This window comes from Mauremys mutica, chromosome 7 (genome assembly GCF_020497125.1).
Source record: "Mauremys mutica isolate MM-2020 ecotype Southern chromosome 7, ASM2049712v1, whole genome shotgun sequence".
NCBI classification, from domain to species: Eukaryota; Metazoa; Chordata; order Testudines; family Geoemydidae; genus Mauremys; species Mauremys mutica.
Genome location: NC_059078.1, coordinates 110,928,564 through 110,954,864, shown reverse-complemented (window position 1 = coordinate 110,954,864; position 26,301 = coordinate 110,928,564). Strand labels below are relative to the sequence as shown.

At 41.2% G+C, this 26,301-nt stretch overlaps 1 protein-coding gene across 4 annotated transcripts in view; it reads left to right on the top strand.

The window, feature by feature from the left end:
* PLEKHA1 (pleckstrin homology domain containing A1) overlaps positions 1–26,301 on the top strand; it is an 87,409-nt gene that overhangs the window by 36,554 nt on the left and 24,554 nt on the right. For all 4 annotated transcript variants that reach the window (XM_045024763.1, XM_045024761.1, XM_045024760.1 and 1 more), the window contains exons 5-7: positions 3,211–3,308; positions 21,477–21,608; positions 22,609–22,752. In XM_045024763.1, the coding sequence (XP_044880698.1) occupies positions 3,211–3,308; positions 21,477–21,608; positions 22,609–22,752 (374 nt within the window). The remainder of the gene's footprint in view (positions 1–3,210; positions 3,309–21,476; positions 21,609–22,608; positions 22,753–26,301) is intronic.

Genomic DNA, 26,301 nt, shown 5'->3' with positions numbered 1-26,301 from the left:
ATTCTCATCCCATACTTTATTATTTTCCTTAATCTTTCACTTTCCTCTGCCTCTTTCCCCCTGAAAATAGAATCATATTTTAGTTTCTCCCAGTAAAAATACCCGTTCACGACCCCACTTGCCTCTCCATCTACTTCCCCATCTTCTTCTCCTGTTCATCTCTAAAATAATTAAACATGCTGTTTAGAATCACTGTCTAGAGCAGGGGTGGGCAAACTTTTTGGCCCGAGGGCCACGTTGGGGTTGCAAAATTGGATGGAGGGCTGGGTAGGGAAGGCTGTGCCTCCCCAAACAGCCTGGCCCCTGCCCCCTATCTGTCCATTCCCACTTCCCGCCCCCTGACTGCCCCCCTCAGATCCCCTGACGCATCCAACCCCCTCTTCTCCTTGTCCCCTAACTGCCCCCTTCCGGGATCCCCTGCCCCAACCAATCCCTGGAACCCCACCCCCTCTCCACCTCCCCTGCTCCCTCTCCCCTGACAGCCTCGCCCCCAGACAGGCCCCCTGGGATCCCATGCCTGTCCAACCCCCCTCATTTCCCATCCCCTGACCGCCCCCTCCAGAACCTCCTCCCCATTCAACTGCCCTCTGCTCCCTGTCCCCTTACTGCCCCGACCCCATCCACACACCCCATGCCCTGACAGGCCCCCTGCGACCCCACGCCTATCCAACCATGCTGCCCCCCGAACCTCCACCCCATTCAACTGCTCCCTGTCCCCTGACTGCCCTCCGCCCCTTATACAATCCCCCAGCCACAGCCCTCTTACCACTTACCATGCCGAACAGAGCAGCATGTCTGGCTGCTGCACCAGCCAGAGCCAGACACGCTGCCGCTCTGTGCGGCGGCGTGGCTCTGCGGGAGAGGGGGAACAGCAGGGGAGGGGCCGGGGGCTGGTCTCTGCGGGGGCTGGGCAGGACGGTCCCTTGGGCCGTAGTTTGCCCACCTCTGGTCTAAAGTTCCTCTCCTCCAATTCCTTCCTAGACCCTCTTCAGTCTCTCTTTCGCCCTTTGCACTCAATTGAAAACACAATTGCCGAAGTGTCTAGTGATCTCTTTGTAGCCAAAACTCAGAACCAGCACTCCATCCCTGTTCTCTTTTAGCTGTCAGCCACCTCTGATGCAGTCGACCATGCTGTTCTTGAAATCCTGTCCTTCCTTGGCTTCTGTAATTGTGTCCTCCCGTGGTTCTGCTACTTTTCTAAGGGCTCCTTGAGCATATCCTTCAGAGAATCCTCCTCCAACTTTCTGTAGGGGTTCTTTGGTTTCGTTCTTTCCTTCTGCACCTTGTCTCTGGGAAATCTCATACACACACATGCATTTCTAGCAATCAGCTCAAGCTCAACATGGCTACAACCAAGCTCCCCTAAGTCCTCCCCGCTACTTCCTTTCTCAATCACTGTGGGCAATATCACCATCCTGCCTATCACTCAGGCCCGTAACCTGAATGTCATCTTAGACTCGGACCTCTTTCTAGGTTTTCATATTTAGGCAATGTCTAAATCTTGCAGATTCTTTCTGCATAACTTCACTAAGATGCAGCCTTTCCGATTCATCCTCATAGCTAAAACTTTCATTCAGGTTATTACCTTATCTTGATTACTGCAGCATTTTTTCCTCTGGTTTCAGCCATTGTAATCTTGCCCCATTCATATCCATTCAGAATGCTGCTGCAAAGCTCCTTTTTTTTAGCCTGTTGCTTTGACAGTGTCACTCCACTCTGTATGCTCCACTGGCTTTCATTTTCAGTGCTTTTCATGACTTATCTCTCATTCAGTATTGGAAAGGTTGATTCCCACTTCTGATTGGCCTGTGGTGCTAGCTTCTATTGCCCACTTGTTAAATTTTCAAACAGGCACCATTGTGCTTCTTCTGATGTAGCCCCTCGTGCTTGGGAGAAGCTTCCTGTAAACATCTGCAAAACTAACTCACTCTTCTAATCTTGCCTTAAAACAGGGATTCTTAAACTGGGTGCCGGGACTCCTCAGGGGATCGTGAGGCTATTATGTGGGAGGTCGCAAGCTCTCAGCCTCCACTGCAAACCCCACTTTGCCTCCACCATTTATAATGGTGTTAAATATATTAAAAAGTGTTTTTAATTTATATGGAGGGGCCACACTCAGAGGCTTGCTATGTGAAAGGGGTCACCAGTACAAAAGTTTGAGAATCACTGCCTTAAAACTGTCCTTTGCCAATAAGCCTACAAAAAAAATGACAATAGTTAGGCTGCTGTTATGATGAGACCTCAGCTTACCATGGTGACCAATATTGTCTCATTGTTTCCTTGTGCTCCGCTGTTGGTTGGTCTGTACCCATCTGTCTCTTTCCTTACACTTAAATTATAATATCTTTTTTTCATATTTGTGCAGCACCTAGCACAATAGGGTCCTGGTCCATGACTGAGTGCTCCTAGGTGCTCTGATAATAGAAATAACCAGTAATCGTCTATGTGCAAGCTAGAAAAGAACCCAGTACTCTGTCTTTGTGTGATGGATTGGAAAACATCCAGTGGAAAATCCTACTTCATAGAGAAATAAGCCATTTTATGGGGAGCAGTAATGTTGAAATGTGGAGCTAACATGCCTTGACAGATTAACAATTCAAATTGTGTATCAGTTCTCCAATAGTACAATAGACAAATCCTAAAGAGTGATTCGAAGTCATTAAAAACTGATAGCTAGGGAGTAATAGTTCACCCTCAGCATGATTGCGCTTAGTAGGTTTGAGATTATCCCAACTCCAAACAGGTTAGTCCAGGTGGATACTGTGCTTAACACAAAAGAATAGTTGGGGGAGGAGAACTTGTTGCCAGAGATAATTGGTCAAAGGATTGGAAAGAGAAATACCCAAACTCTAACAAGCATGAAAGCTGGATGTAGTGTGAAATTTAGACTAAACTGAGTCAAGGAGGGACTGCATAAGATGGCGACCCCTTATTAAAGCAAGGTTTTTTCATCGCCATTTTTTACAGCAATTTCTATGTTGGGTAGTAAAGTATTAACTGGAAAGTTTTTGAAAAACACAATTCATATCTGAAAAATTATCTAGCTAAGTGTAAAATAAGAAACTTAACGTAGCTGAAAGTTTCATGAGATGATTTCTGTGACAGTGTTGCATAGAGGAGGCAGATGGAATAATCCAAGTTGAGTATTTAAACTATCTGATTTCAATTATTTTTTCAGTGAAATTTAATTACTTTCTAATATCTTAACAGTTATGAACGCGGGGATGAGAAAGTATTTTCTACAAGCCAATGATCAGCAAGACCTAGTAGAATGGGTAAATGTTCTGAACAAAGCTATCAAAATCACAGTAAGTAGTTCTATTAATTTTTCTACAATTGAGAGTATTAATCATCTATGAAGAGACATTGTCAAATAGAAATTTAGTCAATCTCAAATTTTATATCTGCGCTCAAGGCTCATTGCTGATTTTTGTAGGGTTTTTTTTGGTCTTTAAAAAATTGTTCTCTTCCTCCATTGCTAAGTCCCATACAAATGGAAGAAACTGACTCTACAAGAGAAAGAGGGAAACAGGCTAAAGATGTTATATTTTTTTTACACTGAAATAGGTTTTATCTAGTTTTTCAAGAGTAACAATAGTTTACAATTACTGAAGTGTACTTTTTAGTTAATGTGGTGTTGTGTTTGGTTTTTTTTTTAAGTATTTGGTCTCTTTTTTTTTTTTTCTCCTTTCGTGGAAGAGGTTGATATGACCATATTGTAGTTTAACCAATGTGGTGGTTTTCTGGTCCCTTCTGAGTTTAATTTAGCAATATTCGAATAGAATAAAACTTGTTACATTATAGGGGGCTTTGATATTCAGTTGCATCTAATGCAAATTGCTTGTATATCATGGCATTCCACAGATCCTGACAGTGAAGGGTTAATTTAACAAATAAGCTGCTCTCAGAGAGGTTAAGTTACATTTTTGTCTTGCACAGCTTGTTACCACATGACAGAGAACGCCTACAGGTTACATCTGATCTTTTCATGAAGCAGAGGTTACTTTAGCCTATTTTTCTTTGTGCAGTTTCGGAGAAGAAACTTCATAAGTGTGTTTCCAAATCAACACACAGGACTCAGACTGAGCACAGTACAAGTATTTGTACTCCAGCTCCCAGTTTTCAGTAACCTGTTCAACGTTAGGGTGTCTAGGGAAGTGGCGTTTGTAAGTGTTGACATTCTTGCTATTTGATGTAGCTCATTTTTCGGTGGAATTACAAATATATTTGTAAAAATATTTTGTTTCTACTTTAGGTTTGTTACTATTGCTTTCCAGTTAAGGAATAAACTGTATCAAAGCAATGTATTAGATGGTATTTGCTCCTTATTTTTAAAAAATACCTAAATAGAAACTCTCTGAGGATATCACACAAAGAAGTACTCTACAGTGTTAGCATTTTAAAAAGGGAGTAAAATATGTTCACTTAAAACTTAGTGGGATTTTTTTATGTTAAAAGCTGCATAGCAGTTACTAATTAAGTACTTCATTGCAGTACAAAATCAAGGAATTTAGTTTGTCAGAGGAGATTATAACATGTCAAATTTGCATTTCAAAAAGGCTGAATGTGATGAGTAGGCTTTATTTGCCTAAAGCAAGTCCGATTGTTTAAATACTGGCCACTTGTTTTGTGCTAGTTTGTTTTAAAGTTATTTGAGAAGTGTTATCTGACAATTCTAGCTAACTTAAGGAGAAGTTTCCAAGTATAATAATGAAGTAATAACAGTTGTCTAGTTTTTCATAAGTATGTAGGTAGTGGCATTACTTACTGGAACTGCTAACATTCTAGGGAGTGTTGAATGTTACTGCATTTATTTGCTAATTTTTTCAAAATACAACCTGTAAACATATATCTTATAGTTCAGTGCATTCTGTAGTTATTATTACAGATTAGAATATTCTTTTGGCACAGGGAGTCAGCATTCCTGACATTAAATTTTATTTGGTTTAAGACTGTTCCAGTTCTAGGTATTGAGTAGCATTTCCATTACCAAATTTAGGGTTAAACTTTGCCAACTAGGTAGACTTCATTGAGTTTGAAATGCTCTGCAACATAAGGATCTTATTGTCATTTATGGAGTATCTCCATTATTGATAGGAGTCCTACATCTCCTCATTGGGCTCACAGCCTGAGGGACACATATCGCGTTCACACTCTTTAGATCACTGAACTGGGCACGGAGCAGGGACACAGGTTCTAAGTAATGGTTCTCTTTTATAAGGAAGCCCCCATATGGTGAAGTTGGCCACTGTAACAAAGAGGCCTTTGGCAGGACACTACTAAGAATATCAATTCAGGACCAATTGGTTAGAGCAGGGTAGTCACAGCCCAAGGCTGGGAGTCCTTCACTACTAAGGCACACCAAACCAGCCAAACAGAGAGGACTTTGGTTTTACCCCACTGGCTAACCAGAAGTCATACAAGCAATTCCCTCAGACACTCCAGTTTCCAAGTTTCACCACAAGCACCACTCCTTATGGGGATGAATGGTTATGAAAACCAATACCCCAGTAAAACAAAAAAGGTTCTCCCGATCCCGAAGGACCAAGCCTCAGACCCAGGTCAATATACAAGTCAGATCTTACTCACAAATCACGCTGGTGTCAATCCTTTAGAATCTAAAATCTAAAGGTTTATTCATAAAAAGAAAAATATAGATGAGTTAAAATTGGTTAAATGGAATCAAATACATACAACAGTTGCAAAGTTCTTAGTTCAGGCTTGATGGGATTACTGCTGATTTAAACCAGTCAAGTCTCTGGACTACAAACATTCTAGCTTGGATGGGTCATTCAGTCCTTTGTTCAGAGCTTCAGTTTCAAGCACAGTTCCTCCAGAGGTCAGAAGCAGGATTGAAGACAAAATAGAGTTTCCAGGACACTTTATATCCTCTCCCATGTGGAAGTACCCCTTTGTTCTTACTGTGGAAAATCACAGCAGCAAGATGGAGTTTGGAGTCACATGGGAAAGTCACATGTCCATGCCTGACTCAGTTTGCAGGTAGAGCAGCCATTGCTCACATGCTACCTTGAAGGTTCCCAGGAAGGCTCCTCAGATGTGGATTGGAGACTCCAAAAGTCCATTGTCACTTAAATGTTTCTTGACTGGGCACTTAGAACAGTCTTTTCTCAAGAAGCTGACCAAATGCTTCACTGATGCTACTTAGAATCAAACACATTGAGATACCAGTACATAGCCAATATTCATAACTTCAAATACAGAAATGATACACACACAGACAGCAAAATCATAACCAGCAAATTACAACCTTTTCATACACACCTTACTTGAACTCCTTTGTACAAGATTTGGTGCAACTATAGGACCGTGGTTGCAACAACGATCTTTACGGTCACAGTTCGTGTCAATAACGTCACATCCACTTTGCTGTGAGTGCCAATGGAAGTCTTTCAAGAGAATCTACATACCCTCTTTGATGTTTTGCAGACCCCAAGCTCCGGGAAGAGTTGCCATTCCAATTAACGAGTCCTTGCTGGAGCCCTCAAAAACCCCCTAGCAGACCCTGACTTCAATACTACTAAGTGCCAAAAGAATGGACAGATGATATCAAATCCCCCAGAAGAACACTGATTATTTTTTAACTCATACCAATACTGACTCTGGTGGTTATGACAGCCCATGAGCGTGCTCCCACCACTTACATCCTAAAGCCACTGTTAAAGGTGATGAGCACAGGACTCTTTCTCTGTGGGAGAAAGGCTTACTCCACAGAAGTGCTCCAAATAAGGATTTCCAATTATCAAGCTCTGTTGAAGTATAACTTTATTTTTCTGCAATCATTGAGTTTGCAGAAAAATTGCCAGAGCGGTATAAGGAGCAGTTTATGGCTCTAGTCTCTGAAGGTCATATCACAGAAAGAACTTCACTTAAGGCAGCTGCCAACGCAGCAGATAGTTTCTTGGTCCATGGCCACCACCATTGTTGAGATATTTCTCTTGGCACCAGGCCTCCTGAATACCAAATAAGCTGCAAAGAACAATCAAGGACTTGCTGTTTGAGGCGGTCTAAGCTTTTCTGTTTTAAGACTGATGCTACCATGTGTACTTGGAAGAATTCCTGGGTGACTTTTTTTATTGCTACGGTTCTATACTCCAGTTACAAAGAGGAGGCTCAACCATGTTATAGACTGTATTTCCAGGATTGTACATGGTCCAAGCCTTCTCAATGCTGTCAGTCATTGTAATCTGCTACAAGCCCTTTTCACCAGACATCTACGACCCCCGCCCCCCAGCATTCATTTTGACTGCTTACTCAGGGACAGCATACTGATCTCACCACTTACCACCTCATTTGGAAGATGCCTATTACTTTTTTATGACACTTGGAAGGAAATAATATCAGACAAGCAGGTGCTCAGCACTGCAAAGTAGAAATACGTTATCCAGTTCACCATCTTCTGTCCCTTTTTTTGGGATCCATCTCATGAGATTGTATTGCTCCAACTACGGTCTCTTATAAAGTTGGGAGCGATAGGGGAGGTTCCTTGTTGTCAGAGGGGAAGGATTTTATTTCTATTATAGATGGTTACCCTTTCTTGCATTATCCCTTCCCTGGAGAGCGGAGATTGGTATGCTACCCTCAGTTGACAGGATTCATACTTCTATGTGGCAATATATCCTGGCCAAAGGAAGAACCTTCGCTTTGTAATAGGAGAGACTCTGTTGTCTTCCCAAGGGTCTTCACAAAATGCATGGTAATAAGAGTGACCTACCTGCATCCCTTTGGGGGTCTGAATTTTCCCTTACCTGGATGATTGGCTAGTATGTGGTGCCTCAAGAGTCCATGTGCAGTACAACATCCTCATTGAGACAGCTGTTCAATCATCTTGCCCTGAAACTGAATTTCGACAAGTCAAAGTTGCAGCTGACACCGCATATTACATTCATTGGGGCAGAGCTTAATGCTACAACTGTGATGACCAGGTTTCAACCTGCTCTGTCTCTGGTTGAAACCCTAAAGTCCAACCCACTCACATCAGAACTTTCCTGCTTATCGTTTCTTGGGCATGTGGCATTGTGCACTTAAGTGACTGCATGCCAGACTTTACCTCATCATCATGCATATTTACTTACCCCCACAAATGCTTCAGACCCTGGAGTAGTTGTTGGGGACATGGAACATTTGCAAGGGTATTCCTTTCTACCCTCTGAGCCAGCCATGACTCTAGTAATGGGTGCATCAGTGAGTGGTTAGGACACTTATCTTGGCATGCTGAATGCACAAGCCTGTGGTCATCTCAAGAAGTCTCTCTAAACATACATGTGCTGGCACTGTGAGCCAGTGTTCAAGACCTTTATGCCCACCGTCAAGAATTGGGTAGTGCAAGTGGTTATATACAACTCCAGTGCCACGTGTCCTCTCAACAGACCCGAGGTGCCAGATCTACTCAGTTGTGTCAGGAGGCAATCTGTTTATGGAACTTATGCATCAGAAATGGAGTGACACAGAAAGCTTTCTATATCCTGGAAGTGAAAAATGCAGGGTTTTTGTTGACCATCATGAGTGGTCTGTCAGAAAGGACATCCTTCTCCAGATCTTCCAGCAGCAGGGGATATCTGATTATAGATTTATTCACCACCAACCTGAACAAGTGCAGAAGGTTTTGCTCCAGGCCTGGCCTCGCTCCTGGTTCCATGACAGATGCTTTTCTTTTTCATGTCTGGTCAGCTGCTAATATATATTCTATCCAGTTCCTCTAATTCCCAGGGCAGTCAGAAAACTGAAAAGAGAGAAGGCAGTGTTGATCCTAGTAGCCAAGCCATTGCTGAGTCAGTGCTGGTTCACAGTCTTGCATTAACTTTCCATTAGGCCACCAATTAATTTCTTCTGCTAAAGGACTTAGTCTGAGAATCAAGGTCAGTCTCTACCCCCCAACCTTCAATCTCTCCACCTCATTGCATGGATGATTTCTGGCTAAATGCTAGTGGGAAAACTGTGTCTCCAAAGATGTCTAAGTTTTCGGCTATTTATCAGAACAGGATTCTAGATCTATCTATGTAGCAAAGTGGAAGAGATTTTCTGTCACCTGTCACCACATTGCATGGACATTACACCTACACTGGATTACTTGATACAACTGAAGTAATCAGGCCTTTCAATCAATTCCATGAGGGTTCACCTGGCTTGCATTTCTGCAGTTCACATGCCAGTAGAGGTGTTCTTCCCCCCCGCCGCCGCCCTCTTGGGCTTCCAGATTTTTGAAAGGTCTAATCAATGGCTACCCTAAGGTTAATGTGCCTCTCAGACCACATCCAAAGTTCATGCCAAAGTTCTTTACCTGAATTGAATCAATCTATTCAGTTTCTAGTATTTTTTCCTAAACTGACACTGAGCCAGTGAGGGTTAAGCAACCAGCAGGCTAAATGACCCAAAATCAGCCTTTAAGGATATACTAGAAAAGTATTTAAATGGTAATACTTAAATACAGGACCCTCCCTTGTAGGTAGTTAGCAAAGCCATGCTAAATGAGTAGTGTTCGTTAAATGTAAGACTGTATTGTCGAGAATCAGAAGTAGATACTAAGTGCATTTGTCTGTTTACCTATATCTTGTTAGAAGCTTAACAGAGTAATCTAATTAACTTGTAGAAGCTAAACTTTGGTTCCTACCTGTAATGTTTCATTACTATATCATTAGCTAACATGTAGAGGAGTTTGATCTAGCAGGACTTAAAAAAGCTCAATCAACTCTTTTTGCCTGCATTCCCCAAATATTATTGTCTGTTTACACTGTTAAGCTTCTAACAAGATATAGGTAATCTAATTAACGTGTAGAAGCTAAACTTTGAGTTTAGCAGAGTTAAAAAAAATTAACGTTTAGATGAAACTTGTGGTATAATATTGTCGTCATTTCTATTTTAAGTTTGTAGTATACTACTTATGAACAGTTACCATTTGAATAGTTAATTGCTTTATGCTAATGAAGGCAATTAGTTACCAATGTGTGCCTAAGAAGTAGTTTTACTTCAAAGCAACAATGTATATTACCTATTCTTCAAGAATAGGTAATATAGACCTGCTGAATGCCTGCTGTGATCACTTGCTTCTAAAAGGTTTATCAGCTGAGCTTCAGCTATAAAAACTTTGGGACCTGATCCTTACTATCTCAGATCTGCTTAAACTTTGTCAGAGGAAGTTCAAGTTGCAAGACTGAGGACTCCATGTCTCTTCTGTATTATCCCTGCAAATTCTCATGGAAGAATTTGAACAAACTCTATACGTGGACTGCCTATATATAATCTATTTAGCTGATTCTGGAAGGATTTGTACAAAGCAGCAGCCTCACCATCTCTGCTGTGAAACTGACCTAAGAACTTTATTCATATCTGTATGTATAATCTTTTAAACATAGTAATGTTCTTTTTTTAAAAATCTTCGATTAGTTAATAAGAATTGGCTATTGCTGTGTATTTGGGTAAGATCTGAAATATTCATTGACCTGGTGAGTAATGTGTCCGATCTCTTGGGATTGGTAGAACTTTTATATAAGGTTTTAAGTAACCCTCCGTTTATGGACTTGACTGTCTGGATGGGAGCCAAAGACTGGATTGCTTAAAGGGAAATATATTTTAGCTTCTGGGTAACCAGTAAGATAGTACAGAAACTGTTTTGTTACTGGCTTGGTGAATCTAATTAGAAGAATAGATCACCAGTTTTGGGGATCTGCCCTATTCTTTGCAGTTTGCCCTGATTGAGCATTCTCAATATAGCCCCTCCAGCGACACTTTACTCCGGTCACACTTCATTCTTTCAAAGTAGAGGAAACACTTTATACTTCAGATGTTTGCCATTCTACCTCAATACCACTACGGTGTTCAGAACCTCTCTAGTAAGCCTTACATAACCTATGCCAAAAGGGTCAAAGGTCAGTCAGTGTTAACACAGCGTATATCACCGTGGATCTCTGACTGTCTCAAGCTTTGCTATGATCTTCTGCACTAGAGTAACAGCTGATTCCACCAGGGCCAACTCCACTTCATCAGCCTTTCTGAGCAACATTCCCATAATGGACATAGGTGTAGTGGTGACAGACATGGTTGGCTGTACATTCCTTTTCCTGACATTATGCCATCACTCAAGCCTCTGGTGATGATGCCAGATCGGCAAGTCCATGTTGCAGTCTCTTTTCAGATTATCTGAAGTCCCAGCACCTGTAAGAGAAGTACTACAGAGTCCCCTAAGGTGGAATGTATATGTGCACAATCACTTGAAGAAAAAAATGGTTAGTTACCTACAGTCACTGTTCTTCAAGATGTGTTGTGCACATATGCGTTCTAGGATCCTCTCTGCTACTTCGGTTAATATTGGCATAAGCTGTGAGAAGGAATGGAGAAGGAGGCAGTAGATATGCCCCTTTTATACTCTTGGTTGGGCATGAGGAGAGCAGGGATGTGTGTGCCACCTAGTGGTACTTCTGGCAAAAGTCTGATTCAAGTGCATTGCTGCCCATGCATCAAAAGAGGAATTTATATGTGCACAACACGTACTGGTTTTATCAGACTGGTGTATTTATGTGTGTAATGTACTGTGGAAAAGATTAGTACGACACTTCATTGTGGTATTTTATAAATTATTTTGCAAATGTTGGATTTCTTCAAATGTATGTACTCAATAAAATTATTCTGAGGATGGCATTCTTTAATACAAAAAATATACATTTTAAAAGGCCAAATTTCAATAATTTTTAGTGATCCAAGTCTTGTAGTGCTGATATCTGCTAGCTTTATTAGTTATGTTGTGTAGGATTTGTATAACTGCTACTAGGTCTAATTTTCTTGTGTGTACTATAGATAAGCTAATTTTGAAAGAATTGGGAAATACCATTTTTCCCAAATATATAATTCCTCTACTTTTGTCAGTCTGCAAATTAGTAGAATACATACCAAATTGGTAAACATGGTATCACTCACTCACTTGTAGATTGTTTAGTGTTTAAAACTAGATACTTCCTTTGAAAATACTCTGCTTTGAAAGACTCCTTAGGGGAAATCAAGCTTCAGAACCACAGGGCATGGCAGAGGTTTGTCACTTTTATCATACAAGATGTTTTGAGAATCAAGGAGCAGGCCTGCTCAGAACATACACCTCCACGTGCCTTCACAACCTAGGGCACCCAGTGATCAGGGGTACAGCATCTGTATTTAAAAAAAAATAAAAAAAATCCTGAACCATGTAGCAAAATGGCCCACCTGGGTAATATGTTGCATACAATAAGAGTGTAAAAGAAATAAAGGCAGAATGTCTGTCTGTTTTCCCATCTGTCCAGGTAAATGACTGTTTTTGTGCTCCTGGTATTAGTCTACTTCAAGGCCCTTCACGGCTAATCCCCATGCTATCTATTTTTTTGATTCACTATTGAGAGGTTACTCCCACCTCTGACTCACAATGCCAGCCTCGTTCACCACTGGTTAAATTTTCAAACAAGCACTTTAGTGCCTTGTCCCATGTTGCACCTCATGGTTGGGAAAAGCTCCCTGTAAATATCCTCAAAGCCACTTAATTGTTCTGCAAATCCCTCCTTAAAACTGCCCTTTGTCATGATGCCTACAAATATCTTGGCAGTGGTTAGAATGCTAGTTTGATGAGACAACTGTCCTGCTGACCAATACTGTCTCATTGTTTCCTTGTACTTCTCTGTTGGTCAGTCTGAATCCATCTGTTTTTTTTATACTTAAATTGTAAGCTCTTTGGGGCAGGGACCTCTTTTTGTTTTGTGTTTGTACAGCGCTATGAAGCACAATGAAGTCCTAGTCCATGACTAGGGTTCCTGAGTGCTACAATAATATTTGGGGAATGCAGGCAAAAAGAGTTGATTGAGCTTTTTTAAGTCCTGCTAGATCAAACTTCTCTACATGTTAGCTAATGGCAGACCTTTCTGACTTCACAAAAATATCTTGTATTTGGGAAAACCACTGATACCCAGGATCTCATGGTTTAGGTCCAGAGGGTCACTTTCATTGAAAAAAGATTTCAGAGGCAGCTGAGAGGGCATGTAAGCTGGCAACTTTTTTCTTAGTGATCAAGTTGGTATGATTGGAAGACTTCTTACCAATAATTTCCTGTCTGCTAGCAGTGACTGCCGCAATTCTGAACATCTGAGCTGCTCTCTTCTACTCTGCAGCTCATGGAGGCGGATCAGCATTTTGGCGCTGTGTGCTATGGCCATTCCTTCTCTTTTCCCACTTGCCACCAGATGAGTTATTCTAAATCTATACATTTACGTAACATTATTAACGAATACTCTGAATGTAATGAAATAATTGTATATTAGACCAAGAAAGACACTCATGGTAATGATTTCATTTAATGTCTGGCCTTTGGGAATGGGTAGAAGTGTGGGAGCTGCTAGTAGAAAGGGAGTTATTGGTAAGAAATTTTCTGTTCTGCAGCCCTGTGTCTCCTATAATTCTGGATGTTTGGGAAGTAGTGAGCAGTGACTGGATGTAGGGAGGGTTAAGAAAAAAAATTTGGTAGGAAAGAAAGTACCACCTCTTTTTCATAAGCTCGCTCTAAAGTGTGCATTATTTCTGGGTTACTGCCTGGAGGAGGTAGGCAGACAATTCACCTTAAATTGCTTAATGAAGGTGCTAGCTATAGACCAAGTTGCCACTTGGCAAATTTCCTCAGTGGGCGCACTTGCTTATTCAGTCCATTAGGTTGCTAGGGATCTTCTGGAGTGCGCCTTGAAACAGGAGCCTCTGATGCTTTGTAGAATTCCCTAATGCACAGTCTAATCCACTTAGCAATGGAGGACTTGGATGTTGTGTCCCTGGCATTTTTGGTGGAAGGACACAGAGAGAGCATGATCTCATGGACTCTGTTTGCTTGCTTGAGAGAGACTTTCAACACTCTTCTGACATCTAAGGTGTGCTGCGTCTTTTCAATTGGATGTAGTGGTTTTGGATAGAACAAAGGAAGAACCTTTTCGAAAGCATGGAAGAAGAAATTAACTTTAGGGAAAAAGGATTGTCATCCTGAGCACTACCTTGTCCTTGTGGAACACTCAATAAGGCTCCTGTATAGATAAGGCTGCCAGCTCCTACACTTGTCTGACGGACATGACCGCTATTAAGAAACAAGTCTTAATGGATTAGCAAAATGCCAGCATGGAAGTCAAAGACTTGAAGGAATGGTTGTTGAGGCCCCTAACGCTTGCCCTATTTTGGAAAAAGTGGCCTGGCCTCTGGTCTGGCTAACTGGATTGCTCACCGGAATCTGGCTACGCGAGGGTTATCTTCCAGAGATCCCAAGGATCCTGCGAAAGAGTGCTATTAAGAGCAGACACCTGACATGCAATGGTACTGGAATGAAGACCCCTGTCTATGCCTTCTTGGAAAAAATCCAAAATGTCTGGGCTTCCTGGATTTCTGGGATTTGCACTGTGCTCTTGGCAACTGTTGACTTTGGATCTGATGGAGAAGTACGCTTTCAGTATTGATGCTTTCCTCTAGGACTGCAATGTCTTAGTGACTCTGGAGGACAGACCCAGATCTTCTAGCACTTTGCTTTCAATAGCCAGGTTGTTAGCTGATGCTGTTCTGGGTTTGGATGAAGAACACAACATTGTGAGAAACTGTCTGATTTCCAGAGAAGCTTGAGTAGAGGCTCCAATTTCAGGTCTATATGGTCTACAAACCATTTCTTGTTGTGTTTTCTGGACCACTTTCAGAAGGGTGGCAATGTATATAGTAGGTCCTTGGCCAACTGTGTGATAAGGCATCTGTCCCGATGGATCTGGGATTGTCTCCCTGGTGAAGTATTTCAACTTCTCTGTGTCCGTATGATGCGAGGCTGAATGTCTGAAAGATGAGATTGAAAACCTTCTGATTCAGGCACCACTTAAAATTGTTGATCCTGCACCTGCTGAGCCAGTCTGCCTTTCAATTCAGATCCTGGCCAAGCATAAGACCTGCTTGAAGTGGATATCCACCTTCCAGGATTGGAGCCATAGGTGGTGCCTGGCTATTGGGCTGGAATCCTTGGCTTAGGCTGAGAACTTTATTGTATCCATTGAGGTGTCAGCTACAAATCCTGTTGCTAGGGAGACTTTCTTTAAAATTGAACCAAGGTTGAGGTGATCTCTGTCCTTGAGGACTCTGAGCTCTAGCCAGGAGAGAGCAAAGCGGATAGCAACCTGGGATGCATTGAGGGTGGCAGAGGAGGCCTCAAAGTCCCTTTTTGAGAGTGGCCTCCCTCTGTGAAGTCCTTGAGGTAGAACTTGCCTTTTAAGGGAATTACCATATCCCTTGCAAGAGATGCTACAGCAGCATCAACCAGTGGCATTTCAGCAATAGAGTCCTTCAGTTTTTGAATGATGTAGAACCTGAGGGTTGCTCTTATTAATGTGCTTGCCTTTTTCAGGCTTATTCCTTTAATCCTGAATCATTTCCTCAAAGGAGGGGTGAAAGGGTATTGCAGTCTTGAGAGGATTTTAAGGAAGAATTTACTCTGAGACTTAACTCTTGTTCAGGTTGAATTTGAATTGCGAAGGCAGCCTTACTGCACATAGTCTGGAATTTCTCATGGCGGGAAAACCTCTGAGGTATTCTTTAAATCCAATAGCTTGCCTTCCTCAGTGGGAGGGAGAAGAGGAGGGGGAAGTCCAGAACTTGTACCTCCTGGATTTTCTGTTGTGTTTTTTTCCCCTTTATTGTCTACTTTTAGCTTTTTTAGCTATTTTTGGATGTGTTGGGTGTGTAGAAGTTCTGCTTTTGCTTTGAGGCGTTTTAAAACTTGCCTTCCTTAGGGTCTGAAGCCCTCTCAAGGGATCTATGTCTGAATACCCCCCCTCTGGAAACCATTCCCTTCCAAGAGGGTGGAGGGGACTCATCAGGGCCCTCTTGGGCAAATTGGGGGGAAAGGGTAGAAGCCCAGTTATTTAAGACTTGTGGCGAGGGGTAGGGTAGACAGACTTGTGACCCTACAGACCTCCCTCTTTGTTCTTCAGGGGTAACCTGGGACCCCTGAATTGACTGCTTGGGGTCCTCCTTGTTATTGGAGCCTCTCCCTGCTCTGCAAATCAAGCATCACTTGGCTTTCACATCACTTGGCTTCTCTGCCATACCTGAATAGGGGCAGAGGAGCAGGCAGGGAGATGCTGCAGCAGAGAGTCAGGCTGGGTTAAACCACCAAACTGTTAACTGACCCAGGGAGGAGCAGTATGCTGAAAAGATGAAACTGCTCACTACTGCCCAAGCTGAGAAGAAGAAAAAATTTAAATAACGAATGAGGGCAGGAGCAATTGAACAGCCTGCTGCTGCAGAAAATCTGTTTGACAAGAGGGAATAGAGGAGCAATGGTCAGAATGTATGGTGCCAAAACACTGATCTGCCTCTGAGCTGCAGCCCAGACATCCAGAACTGTGGGAGAAGCTGGGTTGCAGAATCAATTTCTTTCTGTTGGGTTAAAGCAGCAGTTCTCAAACTGTGGGTTGGGACCCCAAAGTGGGTCGTGACCCTGTTTTAATGGAGTTGCCAGGGCTGGTGTTAGACTTGCTGGGGTCTGGGGCTGAAGCCAAAAATCTGTGCCCCACCCAGGGCTGAGGCTAAAGCCTGAGGGCTTCAGCCCTGGGTGGTGGGGCTCAGGTTACAGCCCCACCCACCCAGGGTTGAAGCTCTCAAAATTTGGCTTCACCTCCCTCCCCCAGGAGGGTAGGGGGTCGGCCTTTGCGCCGCCCCTGGCCCAGGGCGGAGGGGCTAGGGCTTTGGTGCCCCTTTCTGGGATCATGTAGTAATTTTTGTTGTCAGAAAGGGGTTGTGGAACAATAAAGTTTGAGAAATCCTGGATTCAAGCATGGACTGTAATCAAGGCCCCTCATGCTCTGCTGCAGAATTTAGGTCCAACTTGTCACAACATGCTTGGGTGCTACAACGTTCTAATGTGACATACTGGTAACTTTGCAACAGCTTTTCAGTGTTTTTTTAAAAAAAAAAAGATTTTTAATAACTTCAGACAAAATAATACAATCTATACAGTAACTCCTGTTTTTATTTAAATATTTATGCTGTCTCTAGTTTCATTTTCTGATTCTAACGTGCCACAGATCTGTGTTAATCTTAATAGATAACTGCATTATAGAAGCCCTGACAGTGGGAGAAGAGCTGGGGATTTTGGCAGTGGAATGGGGACAACTGGAGCTCTTAATATCTGAAGTAGTGTTGGAGGAATTGGGATAAAGGAGACAGGCCATCTCTCTGAGCTGTTTAAGTTTATGTGAAAGATCATGGAAGACAACATTGTTTTACTTCATATTTAGTTCATGTTTGAAAAGCTTTTTCTTCACAAGCATAAGTACATGACACATTTTTGAAAATGAAAGTTGAGGTTTTGGAGCATTGTTCAGTGACAAAGGATTGCGTGGAAAATTCTTTGGCTGCACATTCACAGAATGCATCCTGACTAGTGAAAGAGGGTGCGAGAGAGAGAGGAGCAGACATAGCATTTTATAGGAAGACCATGTGACTACAGGGCATAAAAACATACTGCTTGTACATATTTCGACTCTCTTCGTTCTTGAGTTCTGCTCATATAGTTTGAGTAGTGCCCTACTAAATTCCAAGCCATGAAAAACGCATCACAGGTGTGAAATCTGGTCTTTTGTGTGCTTTTACCCTATACTGTACCAATTTCATGGGGGAGACCAGAGTTTCTCAAATTGGGAGTCCTGACCCAAAAGGGAGTTGCAGGTGGGGGTCACAAAGTTATTTTACAGGGGATCGTGGTATTGCCACCCTTACTTCTGCACTGCTGCTTTCAGAGCTGGGTGGCCGGAGAGTGCTGGCTGCTGACTGAGGGCCCAGTTCTGCAGGCAGCAGCACAGAAGTAAGGGTGCCAATGCCATACCATGCCATCCTTACTTCTGCACTGCTGCTGGCAGCGGACTGCCTTCAGAGCGGGGCTCCTGGCCAACAGCTGCTGCTCTCTGGCCATCGAGCTCTGAAGGCAGCACTACCACTTGTAGCAGCGAAGAAGTAAGGGTAGCAGTACCACAATACGCCCCCCCCCCTTTGCGATCCTCCCAGAACTCCTTTTTGGGTCAGGACCCCTACAATTACAACACCATGAAATTTCAGATTTAAATAGCTGAAATCATGAAATTTACTACTTTAAAATCCTTTGACTATGAAATTGACCAAAATGGACTGTGAATTTGGTAGGGCCTTATTTATGAGCAATGAAGGAGTTGAATATATGGGGACAAATTTTTGTAGTATCCAGTTTTGACTGGGTGCAGTGTGTGGTGAGGTGCTATAGAGGAACTAGTTGCAACTTCTTGATTGTGAGGCCAATTCCAGGATGGCTGTAAACTACTCTGGCCAGCTATAGCCCTGGAGAGGGCTATTACACCAATCATGAAACCTAGACTGCGGTAACTTTGAGGGCCTTATTCTTGACATATATCCCCTTTGTTGGGAGCTGTAGGAGTTGGTGGTACAGGAACTGGCTATTCTGAGTATTCCCAATCTAAAAGATCCATAGGCATTACAAACCCATGCACCGCCAGAGTGGAACAAAGAAACTGGATCTGACCAACAAATCTAGCCCACAATTTCCTTCCATATATTTAAGGATATTTCCATTGAAATATTTTTCTTCTATGAAAAATATTTTTATCTTTATGACATCTCTAAATCAACCACACATTGCCATGTTGTCCTAAAATTGCCAACTACAAAATTTGGAACTAGTACCAAAGAGGAGTCGTCAAAGAGAATTTTGTTCCTCATAGGAGGGGTAAGATGGCACAGGCCGGATACAGGATTGAAGAAAATAATGTACATTCTTGTTGTTCAGCTGTTGAGCCCCCTCATTACTTGAACAAAGTTGAAATTAACTTTCACCTTTAATATTATTATTGTAAATTACATTGAGAAGGTCATGAAATTCTGTTAAAATCTTGGAAATATGAACCTTCACTGAACTAAGTTCATAAATGACTTAATGGATTGGAATCTAATTAATCAAGATTTGTAGAAGGCTTGACTGATTTTTAGCAACTAGATTGATACAAAGGTAATACTTTAACTTCAATCTATAGCATAGTCAATTAATAAATCCTTCAGACTTCACACTTAATCCTCAGATTATTGCACTTTACTGTGCCTCAGGTTATGCTAACAAACATCAATCTAGAATGACACAGGGTGCATTGCCTTTCTTCTTTTTTGTGTGTATCTTGGTGTGCTCTAGGAGCACAGCTATCAAAAGAATTAAGCATATTCCTAATTAGTGCTGTTTATCCAGTGAATAATTCAGCTGTACTTTCTGCAAGCAAACAGCCCTAGGTAATAGTTTGCTGTCACGACTCTTGGAAACTTCAACATCCACTTTTCAATAGATTATTTCCAGTACCTAAACATCAAAGCCACTCAGCAGTAGTAGTCTTTTCCCCATTGCATTTGTGTTTAAGTAAAAGCTGTTATAACTGAGCTTTTGATTAGATTAGATTTAAGAATTGTAAGGCTCATAAAGCAAAATACTTTCTCTTCTGAAGAACAGGAAAGAAGTTGCTCCCTTGATTATACTCCAGACCAAGACATACAATATTGAAACTATTACATCAGCCATACATCTGATATTTTTGGATTGCTCTGCCTTTCCTAGATAGGACCTTCTTGACTCTTGTTTTGGGGTTTTGATTTGTTTGAAAGCAGGCTAATCCAAGTGATAAAGATGTTACCTTTTGAAATAAGATGCATTTGTATTGCTTCCAAGGATAGAAAACCATTCAGTTTTCAGATTTGGCACAAACTCAAGAACAGACAGAATCAAGCTCCTGAAGAGCCTGCACCTTTTAGCTCAGCTTTAGCAGACTGACCTATTCAAAAGCATTCAAATATTAAAAACCTTTAAATACTTGGTCTTGATATGAGACTTTGCCAGAGGACTTATTTTCAGATGCTTGTGGGAGACAATTCAGATGCAGAGGCACCATCATGACTGCAGCTTCCACTGAGCCACAAGGAGCACAGTCAAACAAGGTGAAGAAGAAAAGGAATAGCTGCTTCTCCCGATTATCAAATAAATAGATGCTTGTTTTGCAACCATTAATGACTTGATTTTCTGTGAAGTAACAAAGCTCTCAAGATTTTTTTGGGCCTGGTGGCTGGAGCAGATGGTTTAGAACTTTTTGATTCCAACAAACTGGGATAAACATAGCCATATTTGAAAATGGCTAAGGTGGAACATTAACTGCTTTTACTTCAGGTATTTCTCAAAGGTACTACCTGAACATTGTTTCACCAGATAACCCTGTTTTGCAAAGGTTGGATGTCAGTTTCAGACACCTTTTAGAGATTGTTCCTAAAAGTTAGTTTCCTCAGCACTTCCTGTTTGTTTTGGAAAATACTAGATCTCCTATTTTCTTTCTTTGGTGCTCCTGTGATACAGTGATCTACCCCATCAGTACTCAGAGCAAATGAAGAGGTAAGTGGTATTACTCAGCATAGTCCCATTTGCCTTTTGTGTAGCTCCTATAGCATACCTCACCCTTTATCGCCCTTCCTTGATGAAATAGTGCCAGTTTTTGCTTCAGGGTGAGCTAATGTCCAGAGATTTCTTACAGTAGTGTATCAAGTTGAGTAACTTGCATAAGGGCTGCATACAGTTCTTAATGTGTCTTAAGTTGCAGTGAAATACTAATCTTTGGATCCTGTTGTCAAACTCGTTTTGCAATTTGTACACCCCTCTCCCCAAAGTTCCACGTTAATGATTATTAACCATTGCATTCTTTAGCCCTGAAGATTTTGCATTGAAGTACAAATCTGTATCTTGTCATTCTATAAAGCAGTTTGAACAGTATGGATAACTTTTTTCACCTTGCTCCAGATATTAAACTTAAAGCAAAGTTTCAGTTAAGTTCATATTGTTTCATAGTAATTAAATATCTTCATGCTAAACATTACATTTTGGGTGAGAATGCTGCATCAAGCTGCAAAGACATTTGTCAAACATCGACACTATAGCTTTGTATGAATAGTAACTCTTTGCATTACAGTAGTACCTAGTGACCAACTAGGTTTGCGGTCCCATTGTACTAAGCATTGTTCAGACATATAGTAAGAATCCTAGCCCCAAAGAGCTAAATGTCAAGGTGGGAGAAACTATTTCTACTTTACAGATGAGAAATTGTGGCACAGAGAAACTGACTTGCTGAAGATTAGGCAGGGAGTTTGCGGCAGAGCTGGAATGTGAACCCCGATCTCCTGAGTCACCGTCAAGTGTCTTAATCACAGATCAGTTTTCTTCTGATGTCTAACACAAATCTGTTGCAAACAGTTACCTATTGAGATTTCTTTAGAATTAAAAACTAGCTGTAGAAATCCTTCTGGAGACTGAATGTGAGTGCTTGAATAATAACTGAGGCTTTTTAGGTACCTGAGCATGGGGACTACCAGCTTTATTTTTAGCGTTAAGACAGGGGAAAACATCAAATTATTCATCATGTCTAACTTTTCAGGTACCAAAGCAGTCTGATCTGCTGTGTCAACCTGATAACCCAAATCGCCAAATTGAAAATCCGGGTGGAAAGAAACAAGTGTCTTACAGAACAGAAATTGTTGGTGGTGTTCCCATCATTACACCTACTCAGGTAATTACACCTACTTCATAACAAGTAAGGAAATGTTATTAGTGGAAGAGTTGTGCTATGTGTCTGTCTTGTCAGGATACTGTGACGTACATTTTATCAATAATAAATTTGTCAACCCCATCCATCCTCATCCAGAAGACTCATACTCTCATAAGCTTGCTTTTTAAATATTTACCTGATATGGTATCTAGGTGTCCATTCGACTGTTTTTCTTTTCTGTGACTGTATGAAAGATTATACTTTTAAATGTTGACTTTTTTACTTCCAAGAATTAGACCCCCTATATGAGTTTGAATTTCTTGGCGTGAAATGAGTTTCTGGCAGTGTTCAAGTTAGTCGATTACTGAAGTTCACTGGTATACTTGTTTTTGCATTTTGCAACGGAGAAAGGAAAGATACTGATTGGCTCAGAAAGCCAAGATTTTTATAAATGGTGTGCTAGAAACCTGATGTAAAATAAAGTTAGTAATGGTTGTATCTAAAAGTAGATACACAGTAATTCTACTGAGTTTGACACCCTGTGTACTATTTTATCCTCTTGGGTCACACTGGGGGATTGGTGGTTCTGACGACTTGCATGACTGGCCCTAATCATAGTACTGGAATTATCTAGACTGCTCTGCTCCTAAACAAAGTCACTCCATGGATTAACTTTTTTTAAAAGGAGTAAAGATTTTGTTTCTTAGGTCTTCAACATACTATTTTTAATTGCTTTATCTGTTTTAATACGTTTATAATCTGTTTTCAAACTGTGTACTTTTGAGCAGTTCCTGGAGTACTCCAGTAGGCCTTATGTAGATAATTGTCACATTGATATTACTGCTATACTGCAGTGTCAAGTATCTGGTGCTTCTAAACAAATCAGAGATGGGGTTTGTGGGCACAGGGTGGACCAAATACCAAATTTAGGGAACTGAATACACTTTCATTTTCTGTTCTTATATCACTGGGCTTTAGAGCAAATGCTGAACATCCTGAACCTTTCTCTCCTTCATTCTAGAGAGAAGAATTAAATGAATGTGGGGAAGGAGGTGACAGAAATTACTTGAAACGGTCACAAAGCCACCTTCCTTACTTTAGTGCTAAACCTCCCCCAGACAATGCTGTTATCAAAGCTGGCTATTGTGTTAAACAAGGCGCTGTGGTAAGTGATTTGGAGAATAATGCATTCCTCTTCTGAAGAACAGAGGCCCAAAAGTTATTACAGTTACTTTCTGTATTATACTGAGATCAATTGATACTGATTTTTGGTTTTTACCAAATAACACTAATGTTGTTAAAATATGATGGGTAGTTAGAATTTTATCAAATGAATGATTCTTCAGTAGTAGTAATATGCGTTTTATCTCTCTATTGGTATTCTTTCAACTTTTGTGGGGTTTTTTGGTGCTTCTGCATGTTTTTGTATTAGGTTAAAATTTGAGACCTTTTGGAGAGGAAAACATTGCTGCACATGGGTTTTAGGCTAAGTGTATAATTAAGGGATGCTCTTTTTGGCATGAGCATGTGCTGCTATCTTTTTGTAATGAAAAGTGTACGGAAGGTATTTGGACTGAAGCAAGAGTTTACTGTGTGCAGGATTTATAAAGGGTGAAGTGGTTAGGGAAAGTTTTTAGGCGTTCTATGAGGTTTAGAGGAGAAATTGTGCAATTCCAAAAATGTGCAGGAGATTGGTGTCTAGCCAAACAGTTCGAGATTAAAGGATTTAGCATGTGCTCTATTCAAAGCTCTGCAAACTCACAACATTGAAGTCTGGGAGCATGAAACTTTTTATCATCAGAAGCAGGAGGTCTGCCAAACAGGCAGTGGGGCCGCTAGACGGGCAAGCTGTTAAAGAACACTCAAGGAAGATAAGGCCATTGCAGAAAAAGTAAATTGATTCTTTCTGTCAATCTTAACTGCAGAGGTTGTAGGGGAAATACTCATATTGGACCTATCCTTTATGGTTGATAGATCTGAAGTACTGTCCCACATTGATGTCAATAGAAGATGTTTTAGAACTAACTGATAAACTAAACATTAAGTCACCAGGAGCAGATGGTATTCACCCAAGAGTTCTGATGGAACTCAAACATGAAATTTCAGCTCTACTAACTGTGTAGTACAGTGGTCGGCAACCTTTCAGAAGTGGTGTGCCGAGTCTTCATTTATTCACTCTGATTTAAGGTTTTGCGTGCCAGTAATACATGTTAACGTTTTTAGAAGGTCTCTTTCTATAAGTCTATAATATATAACTAAACTATTGTTGTATGTAAAGTAAATAAGGTTTTTAAAATTTTTAAGAAGCTTCATTTAAAATTAAATTAAAATGCAGAGCCCCCCCCCCCCAGATGGGTGGCCAGGACCTGGGCAGTGTGAGTGCCACTGAAAATCAGCTCGTGTGCCGCCTTTAGCACGCATGCCATAGGTTGCCTACCCCGGTGTAGTATATAACCCATTTCAGAAACAAGTCTCTGTACCAGATGACTGGAAAGTAGCTAATGCTGATTTTTAAAAAGGACTCTAGAGGCAGTTCTAATGATTACAGGCGGTGAGTCTAACATGAGTTCCAGGCAGATTGGTAGAAACTATAGCAAAGAACAAAATTATCGGACATATAGATAACTCTTCCCTAACAAATCGTGTTTAACACTGCTTTTGTAAAGGGAAGCCATGCCTCACCAACCTATTAGAATTCTTTGAGGGTATGAACAGACATGTAGACAAGGATGATCCAGTTGAAGTAGAGTACTATGATTTGCAGAAAGTCTTGGATAAGGCCCCTCACCAAAGGTTCTCACAGACACTAAATTGTCATGGGTTATGAAGGAAGGTCTCTCATGGATCGGTAACTAGTTAAAAGATAGTAAACGAAGGGTAGGAATAAATGGGCAGTTTTCACAATGGAGAGAGGTGAGTGAACAGTAGGATCCCCCAAATATCTGTATTGGGACCTGTACTGTTAATGTATTCATTCATGATCAGAAAAGGGAGTGAACAGTGAAGTGGCATATGATACAACATTATTCAATATAGTTAAGTCCAAAGCTGACTGTGAAAGGCTATAAAGGGATCTCACAAGACTGGGTGATTGGGCAACAAAATGGCAGATGAAATTCTGCGTTGATAAGTGCCAAGTAATGCACATTGCAAACAATCGCAGCTACATGTATATAATGATGGGTTCTAAATTAGCTGTTACCACTCAGGAAAGGGATCCTGGAGTTACCATGGGTAGTTCTCAGAAAACTTCAGCTCAGTGTGCAGCAGTGCTTTAAAAAGCTAACAATGTTGTGGACTATTAGGAAAGGGATAAAAAATAAGATTCAGAGAAGGGCAACAAAAATGACCAAGGGTATAGAATGACTTTCATTTGAAGAGAGACTGAAAAGATTAGAGCTGTTCAACTTAGAAAAGAGATGACTAAGGGGGATATGATAGAGGTCTATAAAATATGAAAGATGTGGAAAAAGTGAATAGAGAAGTGTTATTTTCCCACAATACAAAAACTAAGGGTCACCCAATGAAAAGAATAGGCAGTAGGTCTAATACAAAAAAAAGGAACCTGTGGAACTCATTGCCATGGGGAGAGTGTGATGGCCAAAAGTATAATTCGGTTAAAAAAGGAATTAGATAAGTTCATGGAGGATAGGGCCATCAATGCCTATTAAACAAGATGGTTATGGCTGTAACTCCATGCTCAGGGCAACCCTAAACTTCTGACTACCAGAAGCTGGGAGGAAAAGACAGGGTTGAATCACTCCAGCTACCCTGTTCTGTACACTCCCTCTGAAACTCTGGTATTGGCCACTGTAGGAGACAGGAGAATGAACTAGATTGGACCATTGGTCTGACCCAGTATGGCTGCTCCTATGAACTTGTTCCTCCTTTTTATTTCAGAAGGACACCAAAGAAATTCCTCACAAAAATAAGTTAAAATGATGCTTAAGTTGCATGGTTAGACTCAAATCAGAATGTCAGAGTTGTGTGAAAACTTTGCCTGCTCTTGTGTGTGCGTGCGCATTATATTAGTATTTACATTATCTTGTTTCTCAAACATTATGTACAAAACTGATTTTCTAATTGAGATGTGTAAACATCTTGAATTCTGACATAAAGCAGAAATACATTAGACTAATGTAATATGAAAAGTATTCAGTGAACTATGTACAACACAGTCCATATTAGGTGTGCAACTTACAATAACAGTGGAAATTTGCTGACTTATAGGCTGCATAAATGTATGGCTAAATTGCCTTTGTAGTACATGAGTACTGGCAAAATTATTAAAATATGAGGCGATACTGTTTAAGCAGTCTAAGTAAAAAAAATATATTAAGCCAATATCACATTATTAGTGGAAGAGTGTATTTTGTTCAATATCTTCATTAATGATATGGAGGATGGTGTGGACTGCACTCTTAGCAGGTTTGCAGATGACACTAAACTTGGAGGCGTGGTAGATACACTGGAGGGTAGAGAGAGGATACAGGGGGACCTAGACAAATTAGAGGACTGGGCCAAAAGAAACATGATGAGGTTCAACAAGGACAAGTGCAGAGTCCTGCACTTAGGACGGAAGAATCCCATTCACTGTTACAGACTAGGGACCGAATGGCTAGGAAGCAGTTCTGCAGAAAAGGACCTAAGGGTTACAGTGGATGAGAAGCTGGATATGAGTCAACAGTGTGCCCTTGTTGCCAAGAAGGCTAAC